This window comes from Alligator sinensis, unplaced genomic scaffold (assembly GCF_000455745.1).
Source record: "Alligator sinensis unplaced genomic scaffold, ASM45574v1 scaffold59_1, whole genome shotgun sequence".
Taxonomy (NCBI): Eukaryota; Metazoa; Chordata; order Crocodylia; family Alligatoridae; genus Alligator; species Alligator sinensis.
The window spans coordinates 1,073,321-1,083,020 of record NW_005841878.1 but is presented as its reverse complement, the minus strand read 5'-3'; the positions used below and the strand labels follow the sequence as shown (position 1 = coordinate 1,083,020).

Genomic DNA, 9,700 nt, shown 5'->3' with positions numbered 1-9,700 from the left:
GGTGTGTTTAAGGTGTGTCTCCACAAATATTTTCCTTGTTTGGTCCCTGCACAAGATGGCTGTGAAGGACAAGGATGGGGGGAGGGTAATCCTCTCACCTTCTGGGGATCTTCTCTTGTTGCTGGCCTCTAAGCCAGCTCCTCCAGAAGCTTCCCCTACTTCCCTTAGAGCCAGAGGCAACACTGACAGCTCAGAAGATGAACTGGTTCAGCTGTGGGCCAGTGGCCAAGAGTGAAGTCACAATTTCTTAATGGTGCCCGTACAGCTGTAAATTGGGTGCCACTGCTACATGCTTAAGGGTTAGAGAAGGTAAACTGGAGAGAATCAAGACTACCTTATGATCTGACAAACATCCAATATAGGTCATGGGCTTCTGGGAGGTCTTTTTCAGAGAGAACCCCTCCCCCCCACAAAAGCTAGAACTATACATTCTTATCCCAAAATTAAAGTTGAGATTAACATCACCATTGAACGGACCCCTCCCCTCCAAATTTGGAGACTCACATCCTATTTATCATAAGTACTGCCAGGCAGAGCCTCAGCTTTCAAGTTCATGCAGTGGTTTAGTGAATGCAGGATGGGTACCTATGAGCACAGATAGAACAATAAATTCATGGTTCTGCACTTCTCAGTGGCTTCTAGGAGCCATGACTTAAGAAGCTGCTGAGAACCTGGGACACAGTTGGTTTCTTGGGGAAAAGCTAGGGGTTGGAAAACAGCAACAAAAAAGGCCTCAAAATCTGATTACATTTAGACTTGGGTTTTCCCAATAGTTCGCCTCTGATGCACAACAGAGAAGGCCTCCATCTCTCTCATGTACATTCTGGGATCTAAGGGCAACAGAAAGGAAGGCATGGATTTTGTAGAGGGATACCAGAATTCCTCCGAAGAACCCTTCATATCCAGAAATGTAAAAGGTTGGAGAATTGCTGCAAGGTGCCCTATGACCCTTTTTATAAGTGCTGCAGTGATGATGCTATGCTCGGGGGTAGGTGGTGGGGAGGATCTGGTTGAACAGGGATTGGGAGCTGTTGAAGGGAAGCTACTGATATGATGTGGGAATTTGCCACCATGCTGTAGCCACAAAAAGGCCTTCCTGTGTCCAGTGCTCCTTGCTAGGCACAGAGCTAGCTCTACGCTGTCCTCCTAGAAAATCCTGGTCTACGTTGAGGATGTTCTGGGAAGGGCAGGGTGGAAGAGATCAGATCAGGACCATGGAGAGCTAGGGCATCCTAGAGCCAAACGGAGACGTGGCTGGGATGAGCCTGTCCCCTGATGACTCCCATTACAGAGCCTGTCACCTGCTGGGTGCTGGGGCTTCATGTTATGCCTCTCAGACAGAGCTCTGCTACCAGGGGTCCTTCAGGGTTCAGTGGCATGAAATGCTCAGCAAAACTGAAGGAACCCTGGACACCGATTGTAAATCCAAGCACACAGAGTGTAATAACTCTGCCAGGGAATCTATGCAGCTTTTAACATATGGAACATAAATGGGGAAAATATTGCTGGCTGTTGACCCACCACTTCAAAAGCACAGGGGAAGCAGAAAAGCCAGTGTATTACTGTGGCTGGGGAGAGACAAGGTTTACTTCCTGCTAGACATGTGGAGTCTCTAATTCTTTCTCCCATACTAAGTTAGAGTGTGTCACAGCCAGATCTTTCCCTCAGTCCCTGTGGCAACTAACTGTCAGGCATCAAGGGTGTATGGGCCGGGAGCGGTCCGAGTCCCTCGGGGGTTTTTTCTTCGCGTGGCGGGCTGTGGCCAGCAGCCCGGACACGCTGGGTCGGGGAAGGCAGGCAGCATGCTAGAATTAGGCACGGACGCTTAGTGGTTGATTTAAGATTATTTTACTTACACTGAAGATGGTCACGGTGCAGGCAGGAAAACTTGCTTGAGTTGCAGTTACAAAACAAAACAAAACTCGAACCTGCAGAACATGAGGGTATGTCGCAATGGGGTTTCGGCGACGGGAAGATGAACAAAAACCTCGAGAGTACGTCGCAATGGGGTTTCGGCGACGGGAAGATAAACCTGCAGGACTCGAACCCGGGTAGAGCTCTGGATTCACTCACACGAAGTTTGCTAGGCTCCGTGGAACTTGCGCGCAGGGAAGGGTACGTCAAGGGATCAGGCGGTGACGGAGAGAGGAGAGAGGTTGATCAGACCCCTATAGCCTTCTTGAGATACATGCTGGGTCCGATAGGCTCTGCAGCGCTTAGAGATCTTCACGAGACGTGAAGTTCTCCTCCTCCTGATAGTCGTGGAGTCCTCCAACTTGGGCGGAAACCGCTCAAGCCTCTTATACGGCTAGCAAGCCAATCGCTAGCCGCCACGTAGGAATAATTTAGAACTGGCCAATAGTGGGACGCAAATTTGAATACAAATGGCGGGAACTCCTTGCACCGTGCATTTCCTTTCTGCAGCTCAGAAATGCACCCTGCAAAGAAAGCTACAAGTGGCAGGAAATAATTTAGCAGTGCCGAAGCACACACAAACAAAAATCACACGCTTGGGTTGTGACAAAGGGAAGAATCCTAACTCACTTCACACATTCAAATGGCACTCACCCAGCTGTGTAACTGTGTTTTTTGTACTTGTGCACAGTTTGAGATCTTCTTTCATGTGCAGTATGGACACACAAGCACCCACAAGCATGCACAGTAGGTTGCGCTCTGGCTGAACAAGTATGTCACCCAGTATATGTACAGGCTGAACAGGTATGTCACCCAGGTAAGTGCAAGTCTCGAAACTGTTGTCAGGCAAGAACCCGTGAGTAGCAGGTGCTAGACAGAAGAGGAGGGCCCTTTCATGTTTTAGTCCATTAGCCCAGTGGTTAGGGGGGTTCTTTTCAAAGATGGTGTTAATCTCAACTTTCTCCTCTATGAACATTTTCTGAACTTTTGCCATATCCTGGCAGGGCTTTCAGGCTGAGACTGCTTGCTCTTCAGTGGCACAACTTGGAGCTATTAATTACTGTCTAGGTGAGCCGGGCAACAGTTGCTGCTTACAAACCTTTTCATTGTTTGACATTGTGGCCGAAATCCAACATTCCCCATCTCCCCCCTGGAGGTGGGTAAGTAGAGTTTATATGGCTAACTAATGGTGTGTTAATGCTGTGCAAAGGTAATTTCTGGTGATAATGTACATCCAGTTAATAGAAAATTAGAGGCTAGCAAGCATACAATGAAACTGCATGGGAATGTGTGATAAGGAAGTCATATCAATGCAGTATTTTTCTTTCCTTGAGGTCTCTGTTGTACGACTGCATTCCATCTGTAACAAAGAGATTATTTTTCAGTATCCACAAAAACTCATTCCATCACATTCAGAATTACTGTTATGAGTTATGGAAAGATTGGCCAGTCCAATGGCTCAATAAGCTCTACCCTCCTCAGTGACCAACACCCTACCTTAACATCACCCATAAAGAGGCAACGCACATTTCACTTCTCTAATTGCTGCATACGTTTTACTAACTGATTTTAAGCAATCCCAAATGGCACAGATCACCCATTCGGCCTTGTCTCCAAAGACTGTACAAAACCATACCCACAGCTGCCACTGACAGTCTAGTCCTGATCCAGTCAGTGGACAGACTCCAGTGGGCTTTAGATCAAGCTCTTTGATGCTAATTTAGGGCGTATCTATTTATTGCTTCTATGCCAGGCCCCAGGATTGCTGCTATGAAGCATGCTCCACCCCAACATTCTCACTCCATTTGTGTCACAGCCTGAAAATAAGGCAATGTAGCCACTTTAAAGCACTGCTGAGCACATTCTAGTGAGCATGCCTAAGACAGCAAGCCTATGAGTAATGTTGGTCACCTTAAAACAGCTATATGAGTTGATGTGTGATGGGTAAGTATGAGTGGGTTTCTTTTATGATAGAGTTCTTAGATGCAATGTAGAGGTGGTATAGACATGCCCTTACTTACAGAGTCATATGAAGAACAACATTGCGCTTTATGAAGTTTGTACTAATCCTCAGAACATGTGAACATGAAAACATAGAGTTAAAACTACCCATTAAATTGTTCACAGTGATGGTGACACTATTTTGGCTGTAGGGGCTAGAAAGGGGGTGAGGGAGAAGAAATGTTACACTGAATGAAGGGTAGATGAGATATTGCTTTTGCTTTTCATTTGTGGGCCTTATGGTTTAGCGATTTTAACTCACAGCTTATTAAAACTATGTGGGACAATAGTTATTTCTAGCTAATAACTAATATGACATACTTATCACTGAAGTATTCAAAATAAACCCAATGTGCTTTGCCTCCTGTAATGTTTCTAACAAATGAGTGTTTTATGAAAAATGTGTAAATGTATAACTCAACCCAGAGTATGGCACAGTCTTTGTAAATGTTAACCCAAGTATTAAAAGCTATTAGCTCATTTTTGAAGAATGGGTCAGCAAAAAATATGCTTGTTTTGCAGTTCCAGTATTTCTTAAGCACTGTTCCATTTATGACTTCAGTAGAAAGATTCAAGGACTGTTCTCAGTTTGAAAAAGTAAATCATAGGAGAACTTCAAAGTGGGATATATTTTTAAGCCTCTTGCCAAGAAAGGTGTTATCACAAATGTATTAGGATATATTATCACTCTCCCACACATACACATGCATGCATGCATTGGGCTTTCTTCCCTTGCAGGAAGTGTGTCTACTGATATCCTATAACAAGGATCTAAACACCTGTGAGCAACTTCACTGCAGCGAGTATCCCAATGACTGAAATGAACTTACACACTTAAGAAAAACTAGTTTTGTGCATAATTGTTTGCAAGATCAAATTCTAAAACATTTTTATGTTAGGGAGGCTAGAAGCCAAATCTTCATTTGGTGTAAATCAGCACGGTCCCACTGCCTTCAACAGAACTATACTGGTTTACAGCAGCTCATGATCTGGTTCTGTTAAGAGTTAGTAGTGATCCCATGAACAATAAAGGCCAATTTCTACTATTCTTAGTGATGTTGATTAGCATCTTCCTCCATAACAGCCCACTGAAATGTCTGGGGGCACATCCGGATGTGAATAAGTTGTTACTTGACATAAGTAAGGGTTGATGCTAGAAATACAACTTTCATTAAAGTATATTTCAGTCCTCCTCCCAGGTTATTTCTTTATAGCAGGAGCGGGAAAGATCCAGCTCATGGGCTGGATCCAGTCTGTGGGACCACATCATCCAGCTCCTGGTGGCCACGAGTCTCGACTGCCCCACACACCACGTGATACACATCAGACCAGCCCCATGTGCCCACTCTGGGACCTGTGCTGCACATAACACCCACACAGAGCCAACCTGGGACCTCCTTTGCAGGCAGAATCCTGGGCTCCCTACAGCCAGTCTGGGACTGCACTGCATAGGATGCCTGTTGCAACTGGTCTGGGGTAGGGCAGCATGTGCAGCCCAGGTCCCAGACAGGCCATACCAGCAGCTGGATCTGGCACGTGTATTAGGGCTGTGCGAAATTTCACCACCTGTTTAGTTTCGACACTGTTTCGACTCATTTCGAGGTCAAAACAGCAAAATCACATTTTGAAAGGGCTTTTGAAACAGCCTCGAAACGTTTCTACCATAGCGCTGGTGACGGTAAGTCAGTCCAGCTGGGCTGACTTCCTGTCCCCAGTGCTAGATCAGGCAGGGCCCAGGCAGTCAGCCAAGCTAGGCTGACTCCCCGTGCCAAGCCGGATCTAGCCCTGGGGATGGGAAATCAGCCCTGCCGGGCTGACTTCCCATCACCGGCCGATCTAGCGAAACATCAAAACGGAGTCAAAACAGCCTCACTATTTCGACGAAGCAAAACGGAACAGCTGTTTCTAATAGAAATCAAATTTGATATGAAACGCTGTTCCAGCAAAACCCCGAAACTCAAGGCAAAACAGAACGGTAATGTTCTGCACAGCCCTAATGTGTATGTGGGGCAGGGAGGGTCCGGTCTCATAGATCCCACAACATGCTGGATCCAACACCTGCTTTGGCTGGTCTGGTAAGCGAGCAACACACAACTGATCCAGCGAGTGGGGTCTGCATGCAGCACAAGTCTCCAACCAGCTGGAGCGGGTGCCATGTGCAGCTTGTGTTCTAGACCATCCTGAGCAGGGGTTGGATCTGGCATGTAGAGGTGGGGGGGTGGATGCAATTTGGCCTGCACTGCGCATTTGGCCCATGGTTTACAGCTGTGCCACTGGTAGTCCACAAGACCAGATGATTTGGACACTCCCACTTCGTAAGGGCTAGATTCCTGTTTACCTATCGGCAGCTGTAATCTTTGGAGCATGAAATCCATCAGCAGACCCCTGAGCACACATCACAAAGCCTTTATTAGTGTGTTTAATCAATCAGTGACACAGATTACAGAAGCCAAAGGTAATTAAATAACATTTAACTTGAAATTGACCACAGACTTAAGAGATACATGTCACATTTGGCAAGGCAAAATACTCAGTACAGAGGGTGGCTTAGGTTGTTATTACATTACAAAGGAGGAATTTCCCCTACGTGATTCTAAATATTCAGGATATTATTTTTTTGTGTCTTTCAGACAGTTGCTTTGGCAATAACTTCATTTTTTTAGCTTTTATTATATAAAAATATAACAATTTTTCCTTTATATACAAACATTACATTACACAATATACAGGTTAAAAACACTACAAAAAATGGCAGGCTCGAGGTGAACTAAAAGCAAAAGAGCACAGTAAGAAAAAAACCCCCAAACCCTTAAATTAAATACTGCACATTTCATAAAAATTACATTAGCTACAAACAGTTTGTTGTTTGCCAATATCAAACAGTACCAATGTGATTGGAAGTCTTTCCCAACAACTTCATTTTTAAGGCACATCTTGCTTATTTCTATGTACAACACTGTATCTGGTCAATAAGTTAAGGGCTCTTGAGAGTGACCTAGTAGTGTGCGCATATGTACATGTGCACCAAGATGAAGGATGAGTTAAACTTTCTCGCTGGCATCATTCTGGGGGCCTATGTATCTGGTTGATGGGGCTTGGTATAGGGGCACCCCTATTTCCTGAAGGTCTGGGAGTCTCCCAGGGCGGGGAGGGGAGAGCAACGTGATTGTCCTGTCAAAGTCTCTGTGTAACACTTTCTCGTAGACACTCTGCAGCCCCACTGTCTTGGGCAGCTGTGCCTGGTAGTAGCTGTCCCTGTGAAGGGGGTCCCTGGGCAAGGAGGTGCTTTTGCAGAAGGTGGACAGCTGAGCTGGAGGGCGGGGAGATGAGTGAGTGTTGGATCGGCCACAGGAGGGGCTCCAGCAGCGATCTGAATGGCCCAGGATCTTACATTCAGCTGTACAAGCCCATAGTCCTAAAATACAAACAAGAACAGGAAGAAAAATAAACTAAATCACTGCAGGAATAATCACTACTGAGTTATCACCAAGCTCATTAAAAAACTACGGAGACTGATGAGCAATATTTTGAGGGACTCTGAAAGCTGCAGTTACTGCATTTAGTTGGCAAGCCCAGACTCACAACAGGAAGGACGCATTTTTTGAAAGAGAATTACAGCACTCCAACTTCTTCTACTCTACACGATGTGCCTGGTATGTAGAGAGCTGCAACTGGCATGCAAGAGAAGAGCTAGCATGTCATCCCTGCAATGACTTGAAAAAACATGGAAAGCCCGTAGGACTCCATTACCAAATTACCAGTCTATTTTTTTTCTTCCTCCTGGGGAGGATTTTTAGTGAGGTCATAGCAAGTAACAGGTCTGCACCCCCATCAAGGGCTGAATCCATACCATTCTGCATGTGAGTGATGAGATCCTTCTTCAGGGCCTCCCCACTGATGTCAGAGTCACTGTCATTGAAGTCGCTGTCACCTTTGCCACTGTCTTTGCCGCTGAACTTTTCCGCTTCTCGACCGGATATGGTGTTGAAAGAATGACCCTTCCAAATGGGCACTGGAGGAGCCGACTCTTTGCCGTAGCTGGGAGCAGAGGCATAAGGCTGGAAAAGAGGGGAAAGGATAGGGTGTGTGGGAGATGCAAGTGAATACATGTTCACACCTGAAACTTCTCCAGGTCCCTTGTCCTCCAAAGCACCCCTCACATATGTCTGTATCTGAAATGTTTCCAGATCCCATCTCCTTCAAAGCCTCCCTTCCCCTCAGCAGCCCTCCTCTCAAGTCCCCAAAGCCAAAGCATGAATGGATCTTTGTAGAGATCACTTACCTCTGCATTTGTTCCTCTCAGTCGTTTCTGACCCTCATAAAGATAGGCGTTGTCACCATTGTTCTCAGAAGAGGCGGCCTCCTCTGTGGCTGGGGAAGGCTCTGGGCTGGTGAAAGATGCTTTGCTGGGAAAGGCTCGTACTTCAAACATGTTGCCCTTGGGGACAGCATCTTCCTGCCTCACCTTCTCCAGGTGGGAGATGTCAATCTGCTCCTTCAAGGGTCCATTGTTCCTGAGCCTGGTCTCCTTCTTGCGCTTGTTGCAGGTGGTGGCAATGGTGATGATGGCCACCAGCAAAAGTGTGCAACTGCCCGCCAGGACGATGATGACAATCAGAGGAACATCCCATTGCAAAGCTTTCCCTTCCCAGGAGCTGGGTTTGGCTACTTCGTGGCTGCTGGAAGGCACCGTGGCAGTCACTAGGAAGTTGACTGTGGCTGTGGTGGAAAGTGGGGGCTGACCATGGTCCATTACAGTGAGGATGACTTTGAATGTCTGCCCCAGCTCTTCAGACATGTCTCCCATCAGCACGATCTCTCCTGTGTCCCTGTCAATGGCAAAGAGTTCTTGCTGTGGCAATGGCTCTGGTAGGAAGGAGAAGGTGAGCTCAGCATTGTCCCCATCATCTGCGTCCCTGGCTTGGATCTGAGCCACGGGAGAACTGGGGGGCGCCTTGCAGAAGACCCCGATCTCCACAGAGCCATTGTTGAGTGCCGGGTGAACAATGATCGGTGCATTGTCATTCTGGTCCAGCACCGTCACTGTGACAAGGGCAGTGCTGGAGAGTGGTGGGGTCCCACCATCGCTGGCCTCAATGCGCAGGTCCAGCTGCTTGAGGACCTCATAGTTGAAGGTGCGCAGGGCATAGAGGGCGCCAGTGGCAGGGTCGAGGGAGACGTAGGTGGAGACGGGGGCACCGGAGACCTGGGCCTCGAGCAGGCGGTAGGTGACCTTACCATTAGGGCCCAGGTCGGGGTCGCGGGCCAGCACAGTGGCAAGGTAGGCGCCGGGGGGGTTGTTCTCGGGCACGGCCACGCGGCCAAGGGGCGGCGGGGCGAAGAGCGGCGCATTGTCGTTCTCGTCGCGCAGGCGCACAGTGTAGGGCCGCACTGTGCGGAAGGGCGGCGTGCCCAGGTCCTCGGCCACCAGCGTGAGGTTGTACTCGGGCAGGTGCTCACGGTCCAGCGCGGCCGCCGTCACCAGCACGTAGCTGTCGCCGTAGGCGCGCCGCAGCGCAAAGTGCTCGTGGCCGTGCAGCGTGCAGCGCACCTGCCCGTTGGCGCCCGAGTCGCGGTCCCAGGTGCTGACCAGCGCCACGAAGCTGTCGCGTGGCGCCGCCTCGCTCACGTAGAGCACGCCAGGGCCGGGCTCAGGGCTGCCACTGGCACCCAGGAGGGGCCCCGGGGGGCCGGCGGCGCCCAGGCCCAGGGGGCTGAGGCGGATGCCGGGTGCGTTGTCGTTGACGTCGGCCAGGCGCACCAGCACAGTGCAGGTGGCGGCCAG

At 48.5% G+C, this 9,700-nt stretch overlaps 1 protein-coding gene across 1 annotated transcript; it reads right to left on the bottom strand.

Moving 5' to 3' along the window:
- Positions 1-6,253: 6,253 nt before the first annotated feature.
- LOC102371448 (protocadherin-8) lies at positions 6,254-9,700 on the bottom strand (the record flags this gene model as incomplete). Its single annotated transcript, XM_025196147.1, has 3 exons — positions 6,254-7,330; positions 7,766-7,973; positions 8,198-9,700. Coding segments are annotated over 3 exons (2,085 nt in total), but the record flags the coding sequence as incomplete, so codon positions are not given.